The sequence below is a fragment of the Camelus bactrianus genome, chromosome 1 (assembly GCF_048773025.1).
Source record: "Camelus bactrianus isolate YW-2024 breed Bactrian camel chromosome 1, ASM4877302v1, whole genome shotgun sequence".
Classification (NCBI taxonomy): Eukaryota; Metazoa; Chordata; class Mammalia; order Artiodactyla; family Camelidae; genus Camelus; species Camelus bactrianus.
In genome coordinates, this window is record NC_133539.1 from 70,113,965 (window position 1) to 70,135,244 (window position 21,280).

At 39.1% G+C, this 21,280-nt stretch overlaps 1 protein-coding gene across 4 annotated transcripts in view; it reads left to right on the top strand.

Moving 5' to 3' along the window:
- IGF2BP2 (insulin like growth factor 2 mRNA binding protein 2) overlaps positions 1–21,280 on the top strand; it is a 146,335-nt gene that overhangs the window by 92,011 nt on the left and 33,044 nt on the right. For 3 of the 4 annotated variants that reach the window (XM_074366594.1, XM_074366591.1, XM_074366598.1), the window contains exons 3-6: positions 12,895–12,943; positions 13,940–13,991; positions 18,433–18,496; positions 20,613–20,885. In XM_074366594.1, coding sequence (XP_074222695.1) covers positions 12,895–12,943; positions 13,940–13,991; positions 18,433–18,496; positions 20,613–20,885 — 438 coding nt within the window. The remainder of the gene's footprint in view (positions 1–12,894; positions 12,944–13,939; positions 13,992–18,432; positions 18,497–20,612; positions 20,886–21,280) is intronic. The other variant, XM_074366603.1, reaches the window with a different exon arrangement.

Consider the following 21,280-nt stretch of genomic DNA (forward strand, 5'->3'; position numbering starts at 1 on the left):
CTTTGGTACCTTTTAAACTTTGTGCAAAGAATATATAGTTGTAGTACTTATTTCTAAAAAATATTTGTTTTAAAGAAACCTGTTGAGTGACAGATACATGTCCAGATTTGCTGAGATCTGCAGAATCACTATATAAAAATCATTAGGAAGAACACTGTGTAATATAAACACTTTTCAGCCTGATGTTTCACCACACCCCATCCCCTTAACAGTCCTCCTGCCTTTGAAGTCTCTCTTACTCACCTGTTAACTAGACCACTGGAGTTGGAAAGGGCCTTGGGCAATTATCTAGTGCTGTATGCATTAAATCAGGCTGAACACTGCTGCTTTTCCAATGAATGTGCCATGTCTTAGGTCTCTCTCGCTTGCTGCTAAAGTGTGTTACTTTAAAACTATGAATGCAGGCTTTACAGAGCTGTCTAGATCAAAGTTGTAGTAACAAGCAGAGTATCACTACAGTACTAATTAACCAGCATCTGAATTCTGGGCCAGAGCTCTGCTCTGTGCAGTGGAAACGTAAGCTTTGATCTGCTGGTTTATGACAGCAGTGGAATTCCTTGGAGGCAGTTACAGTCTCCTCATTCACAGCCCCACGCCAAGACCTGTATACACCTATAGGAAATGGACAGGCTCCCACTTAGCTGCGCCAGACCCTCAAATTCATAGTAAATTTCGTGAAATAGCATTACACCTTCAAAGTCCAGACACCAGGGACTGTACAAGAGTAACCCTGGCAGTAGTGAAAGTGTTAACACAGGCTTTCTGCAGTAAGGTAGAAAAAGGAAGAAATGGGATAAATTATGGCTGCGGCGGGGGGGGGGGGGTTGTGACACAGGGAGTGTCACAAGTCCATTTTTTTTTTGGATTGTAAGCCTTCCAATTATAAAATACTGTGGACTGTGTCAGCTGAGTTATCTGTTGCATTGTTAAGAACTGTGATCCAAGCAAAATGCAAGATTTGTTGGGGTGATTTTTTTATTCAGTCTCTGTAGCCTAAGGTCCGCGAGACACCTCTTCTTCGTGCTCCTTACCTTCTCTTTTATGACAGTTCTGTTTTGCTGCCAAAATGAAGTGAATCTTGGATTTGGAAAGAAGCTTGTCTGACTGCCTGTCATCTTGTCTCAGCTGCTTCATGTCTGAGGCATTAACCAAAGAGGTAAATGACTGGCCCAGCATCTGTCCGACAGCTTGCCTGATGCAGAGCCAGGAGTCAAGCAAGGGTCTCCGGTTCCAGGCTCAGCACACCTCCCACTCTGCTTTTCTGTGTTGCTGAAATAATGGTGGCCTTCAGTAACTACAAGCGTTTTATTAGAGTTGGGGAGAATTATTAAGTTAGAAAATACAGGGAATATATTTAAATTTATGTTTGTTCTTCAGTCATTGCTCTCTAAGAAATCAAAGCCTTTTGCTTTGCTTATAAGACATAAGTAAATAAGTAAGTGTTTGCATTTCCACAAGTGACTGTGCTTGAAAATTACATATTTCGTATTTCTCACCAAGGAACAAAAGTACACTCACTTGAGCAAAATAATTAATACACTCTTAAACGAAAGAGAAGCTTAATCCATCAGTTTGCCAACTTAACTTCTTAGCTTCTGAAATTATCCTGAACTGGGTCTTTTTTAGCCTGCATTCGCAGATGATTCGGTGTCATTTCAGTAGCTTCTCTCCTAGTTCAATGCTGGCTCCACATTGATTATCTTCTAATTGATTATCTGATTGTGAATCATCAAGTGAAGTCAGATTCATTCAGGTTTCATAGGAAAACCAGGCACCAGCTCTCCTGTGCACATCAGGACCAAAGCGGGAAAAAGGAGTTTGAGGGTTCTGTGCTTCTGTCCAAATGATCCTGATGTCTGCATGTGCATTGCAGTTAATGGAGTACTTTCTCATAATTCCCTGGGGTTGGATGAGGGACAAATGAGAGGAGAGGGCAGGAGCTTATCACAAGGCTAAGGAGACTGGGACTCTGTGAACAGCTAAGGAGAGGGCACCCACTGAACTCTCTTCCCTCCCTCACTCATGCTGCTGAGGACCAGGCTCCTGGCAAAGAAAGGAACAGGGTCCTGGATGTAGGGGGCAACCCTGACCTGCTCCCAGGGAAGGGAGAAGAAAGAGGCAAAGGAATTTGAAGCTGTGGTATCAGGACCTCCCATGGCCACCTGCTGAGCCAGGTAGGTTGTTCACCTCTATTCACGTCAGGTGTTGACTCCCATATGTAACTTCCCATTGAAGTTACGGGTCCTGCTGGGGCCCGCCCAGCTAATAGTGCTGGCTGGAGAGGGAGTGATGAAAAGTCAGGAACCAAGTGAGACAGATGTTCTGTTTACTGTCTTTGTAAGACAGGGACCTCAGAAGAGAATGTGAATCAGCAGCTGGAAGGAATTCTGTGTTCAAGGCACCAGAGATGTTAATCCTGTCATGTATATTCACTCATTCATCACTCATGAGTGACTGCTGTGGACACGACAGCAGGTTAGAGCTGTGGATCTGCAGGGGTAGGGAAAGGATGTGCATAGTTCAGGAAGGCTACAGCTCAGGAATCTTGCATTCCTCTTGGCACCACTGGAACAATTTCTCTATGCAAAACTCTAGTCTCCCAATATTGGTTATAAATCAGATTTGTGTATTTGGAGTTTATCTCCCTACTAATTTGTCTTATTTCAGAATTGATGTAAAGAGATCTTAAGATGAATCCTCATTAAGATGATGAATCCTTTTAAAAATAAGAATAATTTATATGCCATCTTTCCCCAGTTCATCCATTTGTTTTTAAAGTTGGCTATTCAAGGTTTTCAAAAGTGAGTGTCATTGTATTCAAATCATGTAATTACCTCTAAGAGCTAATGATTTTCCTTTCTTCTCATATTAGCACTTTATGAGATATCAGATATGTTCGCTGATTTGTTTTTCTCTGTATTCTGCGAAGTGCTTACATATTTTTTATTGGTGGTGTGTGAGAAATTATATTTCTGACTTCTCTTCCAATTTTGATTAAAAAAATTTTTTTTCCTGTGATCTTTTTTTTTTTTTTCCGGAGATCCCCCTCAGGTAGCAGTGGACATCTCAGCGGGCTAAGTGCTACGGGACAGACACTTTGTGGCAATACGAGTTTCTTCCTGCTGTTATCTGCAGAAACACCTGCCCCAATTTTAACTTGCCCACAGCACTTAGAAACAGGGACTTGCCTGATATGCAATTACATTATAAGGATACTGTGCAGAAACAGGTGTTAAAAGCTATTGGGTTCATGTCTAGTGAAAATCTAAAAATATGACTAGGGAAAGGCAGGAATAGCCTTTTTTCTTGAGGATTTGATTAGATCAAAGGACCAACTCTAAAGTATATTCTTTATTGAAATGTGTATGTTTCATTAAACATGTTAAGTATCTGTTTTATTAAAATTAATTAGAGAGTTCTAGGGTGGCTGAGATCAATATTGTCATGTTTTTTGTTTTTTGAGTTTTGATTTTTACTCCGTAGAATGTAAGTAGCATGAGGACATTTTTGTTTTGTTCACTACTGTACCCCAGAACCTGAAACAAAGTGCTTGGCTAATAACAGATGCTTGGTGAACATTCATTAAATGAATTTGGAAAAGCTTTTAGTTTAATCTTAGAAATCATCTTATTCTCCAAAGTCAGATATAATGTCCAATATTTAACCTCCAGTCAAAACATCTGGGTTTGGGTAGTTCGGATGAGTCACAGCCCCTAACCCTCAGCGTGGGTGAGATGTTACTCTTGTGCGATATGGTGAATGCTCTTTGGTTTACATCACATGAGAAAGGAGTTTCTCTGTGAGAGAGGAGGATGTGATTTGGCTGACCCTCTCCTGCCTTTCTCTGCTTACTTGGGATTTAGTAGAGCTATACTAGAGATGAATTTAATTCTCCTTAATCATCATGACTATAATGAATAAGATCAAAGTCTTTTATAACTGCTGGGTATAGTTCCTTCTTTTCAGAGAAACTGAATGGCTGTTGGTTTATCATTCATTCCCAGACATTGAGGACTCACAGCTTCTGGCTTGAATTTTTGTTAATTGTGAAACTGTTTCTTCATTATGTCAAGGCATGCCATTGTCCTTGTTGTCTCAGGGAAGAAACACCACCTATGAGTCATTGCATCCAATCACAGGAAGTGTACGCAGTGGCTACTGTGTCGGGAAATGTCTTCCCCTGCGTTTTCCGGTCAGCAGCCTGTTTCATTGGGCTGATAAGCATGAACTGGAGTGAAAGAAATTGGCTTGGTTGAAGACCAGTCAGTGTCTTCACTAAGCACGTGTTCTTATATTTGGAAGACAGAATATGGGGTGGAGTGGACCAGGAAAAAAAAAGCCAGCTGTCTGCAACAAAGGCTCCTGGTGAATTTGCTGATTGCTGAGCACCTGCTCTGTTCCAGATGCTACTTGGGCTGAGAAGGAAAAAAAAAAAAAGAAAGAAAGAAAGAAAAACATACAGGAAAAAAGGCAGGAAAAGGGCAGATTTTAGTGCTGCTTGGAGAACTCAAGACAACAATTATTTGAAAGTGAATTGAAGAAATGGGTGGCACAGGTATTGGTGACTAGGCAAGTGGCTCCTTTTGCCTTTACAAAGATGATTTTGTGTTGACCATGCGCCAACAAGGAAAGCACTTATATACTCAGATTATAACTTGCATTGCATCAAATTTATATATGTTTTCTATCTGGGCTTAAATTACGATGTGTAAATATTTGGTTTACTCTAGTTAGTCTTAATTACAGATAATGAATTAAAGGCCTTTATAAGGGTAACTATCATTTCTCTTCAAACACGATTTGGTTATGTTAAATGGAATCTTCATCACAGCACAATAAAATGCTTTCAGTTCTACTTGGTTCAGAACTTGAAAAGCTGGAAGCTGGCATGCAGACTTTTCATTCACAAAAACTCAGCCTTATCTCTCAGGATCTTACGCTCCTGAATCCCAGTGCGTGTTTGTACTCAAGCACACACGAATGTCCCTTCCTTCTGAGGGCTTTTCTATGACTGTCTAAGATTCACCCCACCCTTCTCCTCTCAGCAGTCTATATTTCAGGGAAGTCCTCAAACTTTGTCTTTCCCCATGGGGTTCAGTGCAACCCTTATTGGGCCAGTGATAACAATCAAAGGCTTGTTAGGTTACAAGCATGTACAGCTCCCACTCATGGGCCCAGAGAGGCTGACTGTCTACCAGAAGTCAGCTGACCCTGTGAAGGAGTTCTCTAGTTAATACTTTTATTACTCTCTCTAAAGGGCATTTATATTAAGTAAATTCTTCTGAGGAGCAAAGAGTGAGCCACTATGGTGAGGTTTCCAAAATAACCCTTCCTGGGAGAAATGTTTTTGTTCAGAGTCTACAGTGAGGTTGACAGTGAGAGGAAAAACCTAGAAATCTATTCCCAAGACTCATTTCCTGATTTACCTGAGGTGGCACCATATATTATCCAGATTCACTGAAATGTAAATATTCATGAAATGTAAATTTTGTTATTGGTGAATTGACACTTCCAGAGTGACGTTTTAAGAGCAAAGATTTAAACTTACAGACCACAAGTCAAAAATATTTCTCCCCAGCTGTAAGACTGGACAGGGGCCTTATCAGCACCTCAGTTTACTTACTTGAAAAATGGGGATAGCAATCCCTACTTGGTAGGGGAGTGGTAAGGCTTAAATGGGATGCTTAGCACCCAGTAATGTAACTAGTAGTGGTGGTTTTGGGAAAGCTTCCTGCTAAAAACACTGTAACGAATTGTGTTGGGTGTACCTCTGAAACACTAACGTCTTCGAATAAAATGACTTGAAGGATGGAGAAGAGATAATGTTCATTGAAGCCCATGAAGAAATTCTGGTAAAACTAGAGCTAAAACTGTATTTCTTTCTCTATATTGTCACGAAACGAGTTCAGGAGGGGAATGGTGGATAGGAAAGATGGTATTATCTGTAGGAAATTGTACATAAACCTTTGTAAGAGTGGTCACAGTTTTCCCATGTTAGGTTTTTCTCTTTCTGTTTTACTTTAATTTACCAAAGATGTCTTTGACAAAGAAAAATAAGTAGATTTTTAGTTTTCCTGCAGTTCACGTATTTCTGCTATTTACCACTACCTCAGTGAAAGGAGCCTCCCTTCACTAAGAAGTGAATATGACTCAGTAAAGAGAAATTTTAGATATTGACTTCCTTTTTAAAGAGCGAAAATATTGTAGCTCTGAGAAATCTGAATTACCTACTTCACTAGAACAGTGTATGGTGGTTCCAGTCAGGCATACTGTAGTCCCCGTAACAGGTGATGACTTTACCCTCCCTCTTATAGCCCTTTCTAAAAGAATTGTAGACTCCTGCAGTTGGAGTGGGACTCAGTGATCATTCAGTGCAAAGTCTACTCACTGTACCCCAACCTAATAGGGAAGCTCCTTCACCATCTTGCCCAGGGGCAGCATCCTGTCCTGCTTTCTCTTGAACAGCTAATCATCATCTAATTATCCCACTGACTTTTCTCTATTCTCCTTCTACTACTTTTAAGAACGATTAAGAATCCCTGATGTTTCCTCCAAAGGGTAATCTGGGATTGTGTTGGCAGTGTCTTAAAACGTCAAGGCCTCTTTGAGAGGGGCTCAGAGGTAAATGAGTAAACTACCAGGTCTCAGACTGTTGCTGGTCACGCTCACTGATTTCTCTTCCATGTCACCCAAGCAGTGGACTTTCAGGAGACCTTGTCTCTGAGTTCTCATGAAGTGTAAGTGTGTTAGGGCCACTTGGGGGTTTATGGTTTTGTGGACATGAGCTTATAGAGCAAGGGGATTTACTGGATTCATAACTGCAGTTCTCCTGGCTCAAAACCCTTTGCAACAGGGCACCACAATAATATCTGATATAATCCTTTTATGATTTGGCCCATAACACTGCTAATATTCACAAAGACTTTACAATGATCACATGTTTTTTTCTCCCTAAAAAAACCCCAAACCTCTTTTTCATTTTTCGACAGTTCTTATGTTGAAAGCATTTGGTTTTGTAACAACTGTTATAATGCATTTATTTTAAATTCCATAGAGGCAAAGGCAGCTATTCTTAATAATTTGTAACAAGGTGACTTAACAGTTTGTTTTATTGGCTCTTAATCATTCCCTGTGCCGTGTGTGTGTGTGTGTGTGTGTGTGTGTGAGAGAGAGAGAGAGAGAGAGAGAGGGAGGGAGGGAGGGAAGAAGGGAGGAAGGGAGGGGGGGAGAGACTTTAAAAGACACTTGGGTATTGGGTAGAAGATTGGACTTGACTATCACCAGTGATTCATTTGCTTCCCTGATTCATTGCTAGCCCTAGGTCCTAGTTCAATTTAGCACAGGATGTCCCTTGTACAGAATGTCCAGATGTTTTAAGGGGAACTTTCAGAACTAATGAGGAATGAGAAAGAGATTAAGTGCCTCAGTCTCATACTGATGAGGGCATGGGATGCAGGGGAATCAGACTATAGCACTAGGGGAGGGGGTGTGGCCAAGAGCTCTGGTGGCTTCAGTCTTGGCTCTGCCACTGTCCTTGGAGACAGTTAGCACACCTGCTTCTAGATAATGCACATTCCACAATGCTGTGATTTCCCTCCAAGATGAGGACCATGTGTCATCTGGTGGAACTCAGAATTGCTGTGGAAACAGATGGGACCTAGTTGAGTAGAATCTCTCATTGAACCCAAAAGACTCTCTTATGGGACCCTCTTTGCTTCCTTTGTTGCTTCTCTTGCCCACAGTTTTCACTGGGATCCTCCAATCCTTAGCTCACCTAATGTTCAAATGGAATCTGAGATCCTCTGAGCTGCATTTCCACAATATATGTTAACTTTCTTCTCTGCTCAGACCCCAGCATGGTCAAGGCTTGGGTTAGAGTTCCCAAGGTGGTCAATTGACCATATGCCTAAAAACTATGGCAGTATCCTCCTCCTCCTCACATGCAAGCAGATACACACACACACACACACACACACACACACATACGTAACGTGTATTATATATTATATACTCTATGTGTATTATATATATATTATGCCTGCTTGCATGTGGGGAGGAGATACATACATGCACACACACACTCATACAGAGGTGTACAGAGGTGTGGGGTGGTTCTTGAAAATCACAAATTCCTTGACAAATATGATTTTATTTCCCCAGCTGATTGCCCAGCTATTTTAAGCAACAAATTACTGTACAAAAAATTTCTGACAGATCCTTGAAATTCATAACAATGGACATCTAGTTTTATCTGAAATTCACTCAGAGCCTTCTATTTCTTCTGGGCATCTACAGTACAGAGATGATAATATATTCATAAAAAGTACCCTGAGGCACTTCTGTGTTGAAGAGCCTGAGAAATCATCAACTAAATTAAAGTTAGATGAGCCGAGGTTGAGTGTATTTTGTTTTGTAGTTAAGGTTTGATAGTGTATATGTGTACACTGTTGCCACCAATTATCCAGACTACAGAATACTTCACAGTAGCCAGTTCCCCAGCTAAGCAGGACTGCTGTAGGGCGATATTGTTCTTTTCCTGAATGTGTAGACACTGAGCTTCTTGCCCTTTTCCACCTACCACACTTCTCTTACTTGAATATCAAAGTGGGAAATGCTGAGTTCCTGAATCCCACAGCCTTGGAGAAAGAGCCTGTGTGTCTGTATTAAAGAGCACCCTCTGCTTGACTGCAAGTCTTATTCTGCTTTCAGTTAAAATTTTTTTAAAATCATGTTTGTTATTGTCTTTGTTTACTCCTGTTTTTAAGGTAGACTTAGCATCTTGAAGGCTTAGACTTGGCACACATACAGACTGCAGATGTGACAAATTATTTGGGGTGACAGGGTAAGACCCCAAAGTTAGAGGAGTTTGGCAGGGCAAGGAGGTTTAAAGATAAAGAGATGAGGGAGGGGGCAGAAACAGGGTCATGAAAGGGAATTTGGATGTGGTGATAGGGAGTCAGTCAGTCAAAAAAGGCAGAAGCAGCCAGTCATATTTGTGTTTTGAAAAGTCACTGATGGCCACATGTAGGGTGGATGGGAGAGGAGTGAGGTGCAAGGTGGATGGCAGACCAGCTAGGAACCAGCTGGAATTGTTCTGGGCTGAGGATGAGAAATGTCAATTATGAATATTTAGGGAAGCTTGATTTCTCCTCTGAAATAAAGGAACTGTGAAATTTCCTTTCTTTTCTTTTTCTTTCTTTCTTTCTTTCTTTCTTTCTTTCTTTCTTTCTTTCTTTCTTTCTTTCTTTCTTTCTTTCTTTCAGGAATGAAGAACTGTTTTCTTATAACCAGTTCTTTTCTAAGTTATTGTGTAAAGTTGGCTTGTTTTCAAGCTGGGCATGCTTTTATGGATTTCAAAGGGGGAAAGATCCACATTTGCTGTTCAGGACTGAACCAAACACTGGGTTTCTTCTCTAAAGGAAAGAGGGGAAGGACCTCTTCCCTCTCTCCTTTACTGCTGGCAAGGAGAGGACTGTGTGTGCCCTTCTGGGTTGGGTCCAGAAGGTCCACTTCATAAATAGACTACTGCCAGCATAAGAGCGCTTTTCCATCCCCAGAATTCCATGCCCTCCTTTTCTGCTGTGCGCTTCCTGAACAGGAGACTCATAACCAAGAAACCTGTCCTTGACGAAATCTCTATTCAGCGAGGAAACAGTGCCAGCAGATAAATAATTATAAAAAAGAGGGCATTGTCATAAAAGTTAAAGTGTCTGTAGTAAGCACTCTGCCTGGAGATGCCCTGGAATTGTCTGCAGGTGTGAGCTGGGTTTTGAAGGGCACGCAGACGTCCCACCTAGGGGAGAAGGGGACGGACATTCCAGTTGCCCTGTGAAGAAGGCAGAGCGTCCAGATGATAGCAAAGATCTGATCACTCCTGATCTTGAAAGACAGCCTCTCAGGACGTTCTCCCAGATGACCTGACTGAGCTCCAGTTGAATGGGTTGTAGAGCAGTGGTTTCTATTTCCCCTTTTCAGTTCTTGGTTCTTTTTCTTCCTTTCCATCCTGTTCTATGATTAGAGATGTGACACGAACTTTTTAGAGATGATTTCTCCTAGAATCATGCTTAGTGAATGTTCCAGTTACTCAACTGGTTACCTCTTGTGCAGTCCTTACACGAGATATTACAGGGAAGCATGATTGTTTCAGACCCATTCACTTAGGATTTGGGATCACTTGGACTGGGAAGAGTTTGATTATTTATGCACTATGAACAAAGGGGTTTGCCAAATAAATTAATCCCCTGTTAATTCAGATTTCAAGAAGGATACCTAACCTAATTATAGAGAAAGTGAGGTGTTTGTTTTTTGTTCTGTTTTTTAAAAGCAGGTTCCAGGATACTTAAAAAAAATAAATTCTGCTATTCATGAAAGCATCTCTAGTAGGAGTTTTAATTGTTAACTTTTTTAAGCAAGCAAGACATGAATACATTCTCATTTTTTAAAAAAGCAAACAAGACAGAAATAGCTAAAACAAAAGATATATGTCCCTTTTACCAACCAAATATGTTTGTAGCTACCTTTTTTCTATGCATTTCCAACACACTTAATGACATACAGTTTTGTGCTCTTAAAAAATAAGATCAGCTTAATCTGTAATTAGCTCTCATTTTATAACATTATGCCTTGGGGAGAGTCCTGTGAACATGGACATATATCTGCTTCATTCTTTTTAACAGCTGTATAATGTTCCATGTTATGGCTATACTGTGATTTACTTATTCATCTCCCTGTGAATATTTAGATTATTTGCATTCTTTGTTATAACAATGCAACAGTATCTGTTTTTACTCAAATATTCGTGTCTATGCACAAGTTTCTTCCAACAGGATTTCTGTCAGTAAATTCTTGGTTAGCAGTTGGAGTCAATGTTTATACTGGAAGATAACAAAATATTTTTCTTTAGAAATATTCAATTTTCTTGCAAATTATGATGCCTTTTCTATAAATAGTTAGGCTAGTGACATCTTTGTGGAGCATTGCATGTAGCCACTGTGTAGGATGGTGTCAGCAGTTTTATTATGAACCCTTGCCAAGGGCAGTGTCAGGAAAGAGCCTTCATATCACAGAAGTAGAAATTAGTTCCTAGTTCTTTTTTCTCCTTCCTATCCTGACACAAAATGGGAAGTTCTGTAGGATGGCTTGTATAGTCATTTAAACAGCCCTGATAAAGCATGAATGCACTCTCATTTAAAAATAATAATAAGACAAGACAGAAGTAGTAGGTGGGATCTAGAAGAAAGAGATGGCCCCCCTTTATTCAGTAAAAATGATTTGAGGAAACTGGAGCCGTTCATTTCCTGTATTGTTTCTTTGTTTCCTCTGTGTACTTCTCTCTGTCTTCTTTTTTTCTCTGCATGAATTGTAACATTTCTTTCAGCGGTTATTAAGCCCAGATTAAAGCTATGGGGAAGTGTGTGGCTGGGTATAGCCACTATTTGGTGTCTCGAGATGACACAAGAAGGTAAAGAAATGGGGGTACACTTTGACCATTACATCCGTTCTCTTATAACCCCAAAGGGGTTATTTATGGGATTTGAATGCCAAGCCTTTCCATTGAAATGACCTCTCTAATATTTAAATGCTGGTTTATGTTTTCTTTCCAGGATCTAACATGTTCTCCAAAGAGAAAAATTCTTATCTTCATATTTCTGTTCTGTTTTTTCTGTCTAGTTCTAATGCGTAAGTAAAAACAAGGAATGATCTAAATCACTCAAAATTTTCAGACCAGCAAGATGTCTTGTAAAAAGAAAAAAAAAAATCTCCCAAATAAAAAGGCAGGAGAAGGCCAAATATCCATCAGCGGGGAATGGGTTGAGTGCACTTTGGTATATCCAAATAGTGTAAAATAGAAAGAGGATGCGCTCATCCTACCAACACAGAAGGATTTCCAGGATATTACTGTTGGGTGGAAAAAACAAGATGCAGTGAGTGTGTAGAATAATCAAGTATTTCTGTAAGAAACAGGGAAAAGTAATTTATATTTGTATTTGCTAGTATTTACATAGAGAAACTGAAGGTTACACAAGTAAGACTTTTCATGGTATACCTTTTTAAAGTGTCCGAATTTTTGAATTAGGACTGTATTACCTATTCAGAAATAAAAATAAATTTTAAAAGGAAGTTTTATATTGCTCAGTAAGATCTTGTTCAAGCCTGCTGTATACGTGACTCCACCTCTCATGTGTGAGCCTGGGCACCTTTTGGGGTAGGGTCAATTGCAAGACTATATATTTTGAGGAGAAAGGGGATAATTCTATAATTAGAACATGTATGGCAGTTGAAATTCTAACTACTTTGGTAGCAAGATGAAAAGGCAAATTTTGCATCTAAACTGTTTCTTTAGCTTATTCAGACTTCTTGGATTTCTTCTTTATTTTTTTTCCCCAAAGCAATTGAAAACCATTAAAAAAAATGCTTTTTTCTTCTTTTAATTTTTTTATTGAAGTATAGTTGATTTACATCATTGCATTAGTTTAAGGTGTACAACATAGTGATTCAGTTTTTGTTTTGGTTTTTGGGTTTTTTTGCAAATTATGTTCCATGATAGTTTATTATAAGATATTGGGTATAATTCCCTGTGCTGTATAATAGGGCATTATAAAATGGTAAAAGGATCAATGCAAGAAGAAGATACTACACTTGTTATTAACATATACTCACCCAATATAGGAGCACCTAAAATACATAAAGCAAATACTAACAGACATAAGGGAGAAATTGATGATTGGCTTAAAACAAGATGTTCTTGTTTCACAGTTTAAATCCCTTGCTGATGCCTTGGTGAACATAGTGAGGAACTGAGCTCAAACTGTAGTCTTAAGCCTGTTTGTTGTGTCCTGGAGAGAGTGTTATAGTCTGTGCTTTTTTTTTTTTTTTTTTTTTTTTTTTTTGCAGGAGCAGGAAAATTCAGATTCGAAACATCCCTCCTCACCTGCAGTGGGAGGTAGGCCAATGTCACTTCTGCATTTGTCATCTTCCTGCTCTTTCCTCATTTTACTTTTTAATGGGTGAGCAAGGCACTTTCTCCCTTTTTTTTTTTTTTTTTTTTTTTTTGTAGTTCCGTTTCACATTTAGGAATTAGAGGTCCTCATACTTTCCTGTCTTCAGTGCCCTAATGTGCATGAGCTGCCCTGAGTTTGGGGTCCCTTTCATCATGTAGTATGTGCACGTGGACCCCTCATGTTCTGTCTTCTCGGGCACCAAGCACCAACAAACAGACTGTGAAACAAAATGTATACCTTGCTTGTGATTTTTGTCTTAGGATTTTGTAAAAGATTTTGACCTTTCCAAATAATGATTTTGGGAGAAATAAAATAAATGGAAAATGAATAGAAATAGCAGGTTCTTTGTTAGTTTGAGCAGCTTTTTAAAAATTTTGAGTTAGTTGCTGTGAATAACAGTTAAGATGTATTTTTGGATCTGTAGAACTTCTTACAAGATTGTTACCTTAAAATAAAATAAGATAAAGCAGACTATGAGGAGTGGCTTTATTGCATTATTTAAAAATATACTGCCCCACGTTCCCCAACTCAAACAAAATCAAAATAGCCTTAAAAGAAACAAAATGTCTTGTCTAACGTTTTCATTACTTTAAGGGAAAAAAAAACTTTTTATTGTGGAAAATTTCAAACATACATATCCCATTGCTTTGTAAAATAAGGGGACTTGTAAAATAAAGGAAAACTGAAGAAAGAATGGTTAAATCTTCCAAGAAGGAGAAGTGTTCTTTGTACTTTATTCTGCTTCTCATTTCAGTATGTGGGTTCCACCGTGATGAATGTGATTGTTAACAGTTACTAAGACTCCAAAACTCTGCTGTGTTTCCTCAGTGAACAGATTACTTGGGAGCTAATAAGCAAATGAAAGTTCTGTATATTTATCCATTTCTAGTTGGTTTTATGGGAGACTTGAAATTCTGACAATGAAGCTTCTTTTTCAGGTATTGGACGGACTTTTGGCTCAGTATGGGACAGTGGAGAATGTGGAACAAGGTAATAAGTGATGGCATTAGCCTACTGATTTTTGAGAGGGGTATTACCTGTTACTACTTTTTGGATGGGTCAAATCCAAGGGCAAAAAATAAGCTCAAATTCCTTTAAAGCAAGCTTCCTAGAGTATATGTTTGTATATCTATGTATGAGAGATGTCTTTATCTATCTACACCTGTCTTTTCAAAGAATGATTTTCATGCTGTTTTTCTTATACTCTGTAATGTACTCAAGCACCGGACAAATGCTGTCAGGCTGGGGTAAGCCTAATTCACTTGGAAGTAACTGGATTTACACTATTACAACTTTCCTCTTCCTCATTAAGAACAACAGATTCCTAATGTCTTGGACCAAGTATTTCTCACGGAGTGGGACTCCTACAGTAGAACCACCTGGAGTGGTTGTGAAAATGTAGATTCCTAGGGCTCACCATCGATACACCTCACCATAGACAAAGTAAGACTCTGGAGAAAGAGTTCATGGACCTGTAATTTAAACGGGCACCCCCAATGTGCATACTCATTTGAGACCCTCTATCTTAGGAACAGTGTTATAAATGCCCAGAAAACACATATTCCTCTTCCTGCTGCCATTATTTTTTTCTTCTAAAATATGAAACGCTATGATTTTAAAGGGAAAAAAAAGGCAATTGAAGCTGTTATCTTATATAGCTCTTTAAGACTCCCCGAAAAGTAGATTCCAAGCTCCTGATAGGACAGGCAGTAACATGTGATAAAGATTATTTTTGCATTGACCTAGAAAGCAGAATGTGAAATCAGTCACTTAACTGACTGTGAGCCCTTGTAAAAGTCACTTAACTTTACTGGCTCAGTTTCTTCACTTGTAAAATGGGGAGAATAAATTTACCCTTCTTATTGTCACTGAATAGTTGTGGCACCCAGAGAGAAATATTTACAGACAGCCACCTGAATTAATATATACAGACAGTGAAGTCATACATAATCTCAAATAATTGTTTAAGTTCACTTAGGAAAAATCACAGAGAACCCATTTTCTCATGTGCAGTCTGTTCTATCTGCTAGTATAATTAATATAATAGTTTTAAAGCAGTAACCCAGTAATCCCGCTCCTGGGCTTATATCCAGAAGGAACCCTACGTCAAAAAGACACCTGCACCCCAGTGTTCATAGCAGCACTGTTTACAATAGCCAAGACATGGGAACAGCCTAAATTTCCATCAACAGATGACTGGATAAAGAAGATGTGGTATATCATACAATGGAATACTATTCAGCCATAAAGAATTAAAGCATAACGCCATTTGGAGCAACATGGATGTCCCTGGAGAATGTCATTCTGATTGAAGTAAGCCAGAAAGAGAAAGAAAAATACCATATGAGATCACTCGTATGTGGAATCTAAAAAAAAAAACAAAACATAAATACAAAACAGAAACAGACTCATAGACATAGAATACAAACTTGCGGTTACCAAGGGGTCAGGTTGGGAAGGGACAGACTGGGAATTCAAAATTTGAAGATACTGACAGGCATATGCAGAATAGATAAACATGATTATACTGTATAGCACAGGGAAAAATATATACAAGATCTTGTGGTATCTCACAGCAAAAAAGGATGTGACAATGAATATATGTATGTTCATGTATAACTAAAAAATTGTGCTGTACACTGGAATTTGACACAACATTGTAAAATGATTATAACTCAATAAAAAATATCTAAAAAATAAAGCGTCTTGGAAAACAACAACAAAAAAATAGTTTTAAAGCAGTAATTATCCAGATGCTCTTGACTCCACAAATATTCAGATGCTCTTAACGCTGTGAAAAATTTGCCCATCTCAAGTTGAGGGGGAAGAGTTCAGAAAGAAGACATGGTTTACAAGGATTTTGATTCTCAGTTCTTGTTATTTCCCTCAATGTGGAAAAGAAGACATTCTGATAAGGATTGGACATAGTAGGCAAGGTGGCCTTTCAGACATGAACCTGTAAAAGTTACTAGCTAAGACCATGTTATAAACTCAGGACAACGCCACACAAGGAAGAAATATTCCAGGTCCTTGGGGCAATTTCCAGCTCCGAGGGCACCTGTGCCCTGGAGAGAGCCCAGTGTCCAGCTGCCTCACAACTACAGGGTAGACATGTTGGGCTCTTGTTTTGTTCTGTTTCATAGGTGATTCCTGATTCAGCAGGAAAACATTTTCAGTAGAGCTTTAAGAAACTATAGAACTTTCATATCCAATGAAATAAAGTATTCAGATGGAGCTCAGTTCTTCCCAGAATCACAGAACTGTCTGATTTCCTGAAGACAAACATCTTTGAAGAACAAAGAATATGACTAAGAAGTGAGATCAAAATCAGAATCTGAGACTCCTAGTGGATAGCTTTATTTTTTGTTTGTTTTTTTGGTTTTTTGGTTTTTTTTTTAATAGACTTTACTCTTTTAGAGCAGCTTCAGGTTCACAACAGAATTGAGCAGAAAATACGGAGAGTTTGCACATAGCCCTCCCCACCCACACATATATATTCCTCTACCCTCAACATTCCTCATCAGTGTGGCATATTTGGTACATTCAATGAACCAACATGGGCACATTATTATCAACCAAAGTCCATAGTTTACATTAGGGTTCACTCTTGATGTTGTACATTCTATGGGTTTTGACAAATGCATAATGACATGTAGCTATGACTATAGTATCATACAGAATAATTTCATTGCCCTAAAAATCCCTTGTGCTCCATCTATTCATTCCTTCCTCCCTGCCTCTCCCCAAACCACTGGAAACCACGATCTTTTTATTGTTTCTGTAGCTGTGCCTTTTCCAGAATGTCATTTGGTTGGAATCATACAGTTTGTAGCCTTTTTCAGACTGGCTTCTTTCATTTCTGGTGGATGGCTTTATTCAGGAGGTTCAAACCCAGCCCTTTCTCACTTTCTGGGAGTCTGCAGTCTCACCTGTAGTGCTACAAAGTGCAAATATGAGCCCTCTGTAGCACTGTATATGTCAGCGCTGAGAGGGGGCGGTCATGGGCTGCACATCCCCTGTTTTGCACTGTGAGGTCTTCTCTGGGTAACTGTGTATTGGAGAGCAATACAAATGCTCCCAGGGCTGGGCTCAGTGTTTATGACATGTAAATCTCAGTCGCAGTTCCTTCCTGAGGATTACGTGTCCGGTCCCTGTAAAGGCTGCAGCTACTTTGAAGTTATTGGATAACAGTGGTCTTTAACCTTTTTGAGAATCTTACAGAGATTATGAACCAGAAAAATCCATATATCCACAAATTTGAATCTTTGCAGGTGGGTAGGGAGGTGAATTTCCTGAAGCTTTTAACACGGATCAAAGGTTAAGAATCCCTGCACTATAGGGTTTTGTTATTACTTTGAAAAACAGCTCAATTATGGTTTTCTTGAATTATCCTCAACTTATTGTTGTTAATTCCAAGTCTCCCAATAGTGTAAATGTTTTAATTGGGGAGGATTTGATTTAGTCATGACTGCTGGTTTTGGGGAAACCAGTATTTTTGGTTTAAGTTTACTGACTTGGATTGAGAAAGTTTTATCTTGCCTTTTGAATTTATTTTTAACATCTGAGTTTGGGAGAAGAGGCAAACAATTACAAATCAAGATAAGCCAACTCACAAGCGTGATCTCTTATTAGCCACTTTCAGAGTTTATGTGTTCTCCCCTGGAGCCAAGTGAGCTGGAATTGTCAGTGTTCTTTATTTATTGTACAGTTACTCGGTTTAACTCACACAGTCAATGAGTTCAGTCAAAGGGGAACAAAAATAGTAACAGTTCAGCCTTATCTATGAATGAGTAATTAAAATTAAAATACTATTACTTTATACACATATCTAGTTATTTAAAAATAAATGCAAATTGTAACAATTAAAACTCATACCCTGATAGTGGTACAATAAATTTATACAAACTTCTAGAAGAATAATTTGAAAAGAATCACTAAAAAGCATTATGTTCTTTTACCCAATTATTTTTCTTCTCAATTACCCTTATAAAAAGTAATTTAGAAGAATAGAAATTAAGTGATATTTGCAACAATGGTGTTTTTTTTTTTTAGCAACACTATTTAGAATAACAAATACTGAGAACAACCCATTTATCAACAGTTAAGGAATGGTTAGGCAAAAATCATGGCACATCTACTGCAGTTTCATATAGGTATTAAAAATGAAAAATCCAAAGAAAATTTACATGTATATATACACATGCAAAAGTGTTGTTAAAATAAATGAAAATATAGCTTTGAGCTGTATGTACAATTGATTACAAATTACTATGAATGCACATGAATAAAGATACAGATTCAAATAACTTTAGAGTTAGGGCAATACGGGGCTTTTTGTGCATTTTTCTCTAAAGTAAATCGGTTTACATTGAACCAGAGGGTAGCAGCTTTTTTTTTTTCTATGACAATGTAGTTTTTGCTTCTTTCCTAGTCAACACAGACACAGAAACTGCCGTTGTGAACGTCACATATGCAACAAGAGAAGAAGCAAAAACGTAAGTGGATTTGCTCTTGTCTCGTTTTAAATTTGGGAGGGGAATGGGGGGAAGCCTGTCTGAATTCCGTTGAGTGCTGTGTTTATAAACCTTTTCTGGAAAGATGCAGATCTTTGCCATATCAGTGGAGCCCCAGGGCATTTATACCAGGGTGTCTGTTGATTATACAGAGATTTTATCTTAAAAAATGTTGAGCCTTGGTATCAAAACTGAGGTGGGAGCTGTGTCTTGACATAGTCAGGAATAGAGGGCCACATCTGTGATGCTGTCCCCAGAGTCTGTTTTGACAACCACTGGGAACCACTTTCCCCTGGAGCCTCCTCCATGCCCCCTGAGGAAGAAGCCCAAGCCCGTTTCTGTCCACACTTACTGATGGGATGCTGGAACCTCATTTTCCCCCTCCAAATATTAAAAGGGGATCCACCTCAGTGACATCAGCCCCAGGGAGCATTGTCATCTGGGAGTGGTTCATCAGAGAGCAGCTGGCTCGGGTTCCCTTTCCTACCCACATTCACTTCCCAGTCCCATTCATGGTTGCATTGCTTCAATGGTGGTTAATTGTGAGCGTGGCTATTAACAGACATGGGATTTAATTTTTTTAAACAACAAAAACAAGTTCCTTTTTATAGGAGGTCCATGAAGTGCCTGTCGGGTCATCATAATTAGAATTGTGGCCACATGTGGTCATGCTTTATGGATGTGGCATGACATCCGTGTTGTTTGTACATCCCAGGATTATAGTTCTATTTTTTTTTCAGTGTTTCAACACCCGTGAAGACATATTTAACCCATTGTCATACTACTAGTTTTCAAGTTGTTAATTTTGCATTAAAAAAGGCAATAGTTCATTTGCTGTTGACTTCTGTACACGTATGTAAGCAGGATACATTTCAACAGCCCACCTTTGCAGTTCTTGTCTAGCTGCTCCTTTGGTAGGACTTCTGTGCATGATACTACTTTGTTGCTTTTACTGAGTTCAAAAGATGCTGCTTTGTAATAAATTCACAGACCCTAAACACTAACCTAGTAGACTAGGGTTAATGTTTTCACGTGCTGCCAAAACATGTGAAAAAATTGTACTTCATGTATAATTTTTAAGATGCAGTAGTGGGATTTATCAAATTGATAAATCTTTGAAAATAATAATACTGTGTACTTTTGAAGATTCAAGGAAATAAATGCTCTCTTAACTGCTATGGGATAGTAAATATTGAAACCTTTCCAGAAGGACACTGAGCAAACTTAAGATGTTAAATTCTGCATACTCTCTGACCCAGCAATTCCACTAGGAATTTGTCCTGTGTGCAAAATTGTAGTTGCAAAGATGCCCATGACAACACTACATACAATAGTAAAAGATCAGAGATAACCATATATATCTATCTAACAACAGTCAGTTGCAAAAATGATGGTAAATCAATAGAATGTTAAATAGCAAGTAAAAATTAAATCACAAGGTATTTAATCACTTGGAAAAGTGTTTAGAGTATTAACTGTTTTTTTTAAAGGTTATAAAGTAGTATATATTATATTAATCCACTTTAATAAATAATATGTTCATATAGAGGATGGACTAGGATTTTTTTTTTCTTTTTTTTTGGAGGGATGGAAGGAGGTAATTAGGCTCATTTATTTTTATTTTAGAGGAGGTGCTGGGGATTGATCCCAGGACCTCATGCGTGCTAAGCATGAACTCTACCACTGAGCTATACCCTCCCCCCCGAAGGGTTTTTTCTTATCTGTGTTTATCTACTTCTGAATTTTCAATAACTACATATTATGATTAAAGCTTTTTAAAAAGAGTTCATTTTATACTGACATTTGCAAAGAGTTTTTGATGAGGGGGATACAGCTTTATGTGATGAAAAAAGCAGAATGGAAAATTGTATGTCAAGTCTGACCAGGCCTTTACAGTATGATTACTTATCTAATCGTTAACTGTAAGCTCTGAGGGAGCAGAGGTGGCATCTGCCTTGCTCACCGCTGCATCCTCAGTGTTGAGGGTGGCGTTCACATAGGCAGCTAGTAAACGAGAGTGAATGAACCAGCCACTGATGGGAGGGTCCTTTCTGATGTTGTTCCCTAACAAAGCTCGCTTGCCCCTGCTGCATTTCAGAGCCATCGAGAAGCTAAGCGGGCATCAGTTTGAGAACTACTCCTTCAAGATTTCCTACATCCCGGATGAAGAGGTGAGCTCCCCTTCGCCCCCTCAGCGAGCCCAGCGTGGGGACCACTCTTCCCGGGAGCAAGGCCATGGCCCTGGGGGCTCTTCTCAGGCCAGACAGATTGATTTCCCGCTGCGGATCCTGGTCCCCACCCAGTTTGTTGGTGCCATCATCGGAAAGGAGGGCTTGACCATAAAGAACATCACTAAGCAGACCCAGTCCCGGTACGTGCCTCCGGGGCTTCCTTTGCTTCCTTCTGAGGGGTCCCCTGAGTGCTGGTGGGTCCCGGCCATTCCCCGATTGCTATTGCTTGCATCAGCAGTGGGGGGCTGTGCTATATGGGACGGTGGCTTCTTTAAACAGAACTACTAACAGACTAACATAAAGCCAGAGGCTTTAATGAGCTTTCATACCCATGACCTAAAGGTCGTACCCTGAAACACTAATAATTCATAAAAAAAGTACTAATGACCTCACAGTCAAGAATTGTTCTCACAAGCTGATGCCTGTGAATACATCTTCATATTTTTAAAACAGCAGAGGTATGGGGCTGAACTTTATGGGATCCTAAAACCCACTTATCTTAGCTCTTGCCTCCTCTCCTGAGTCAGAGCCCTGA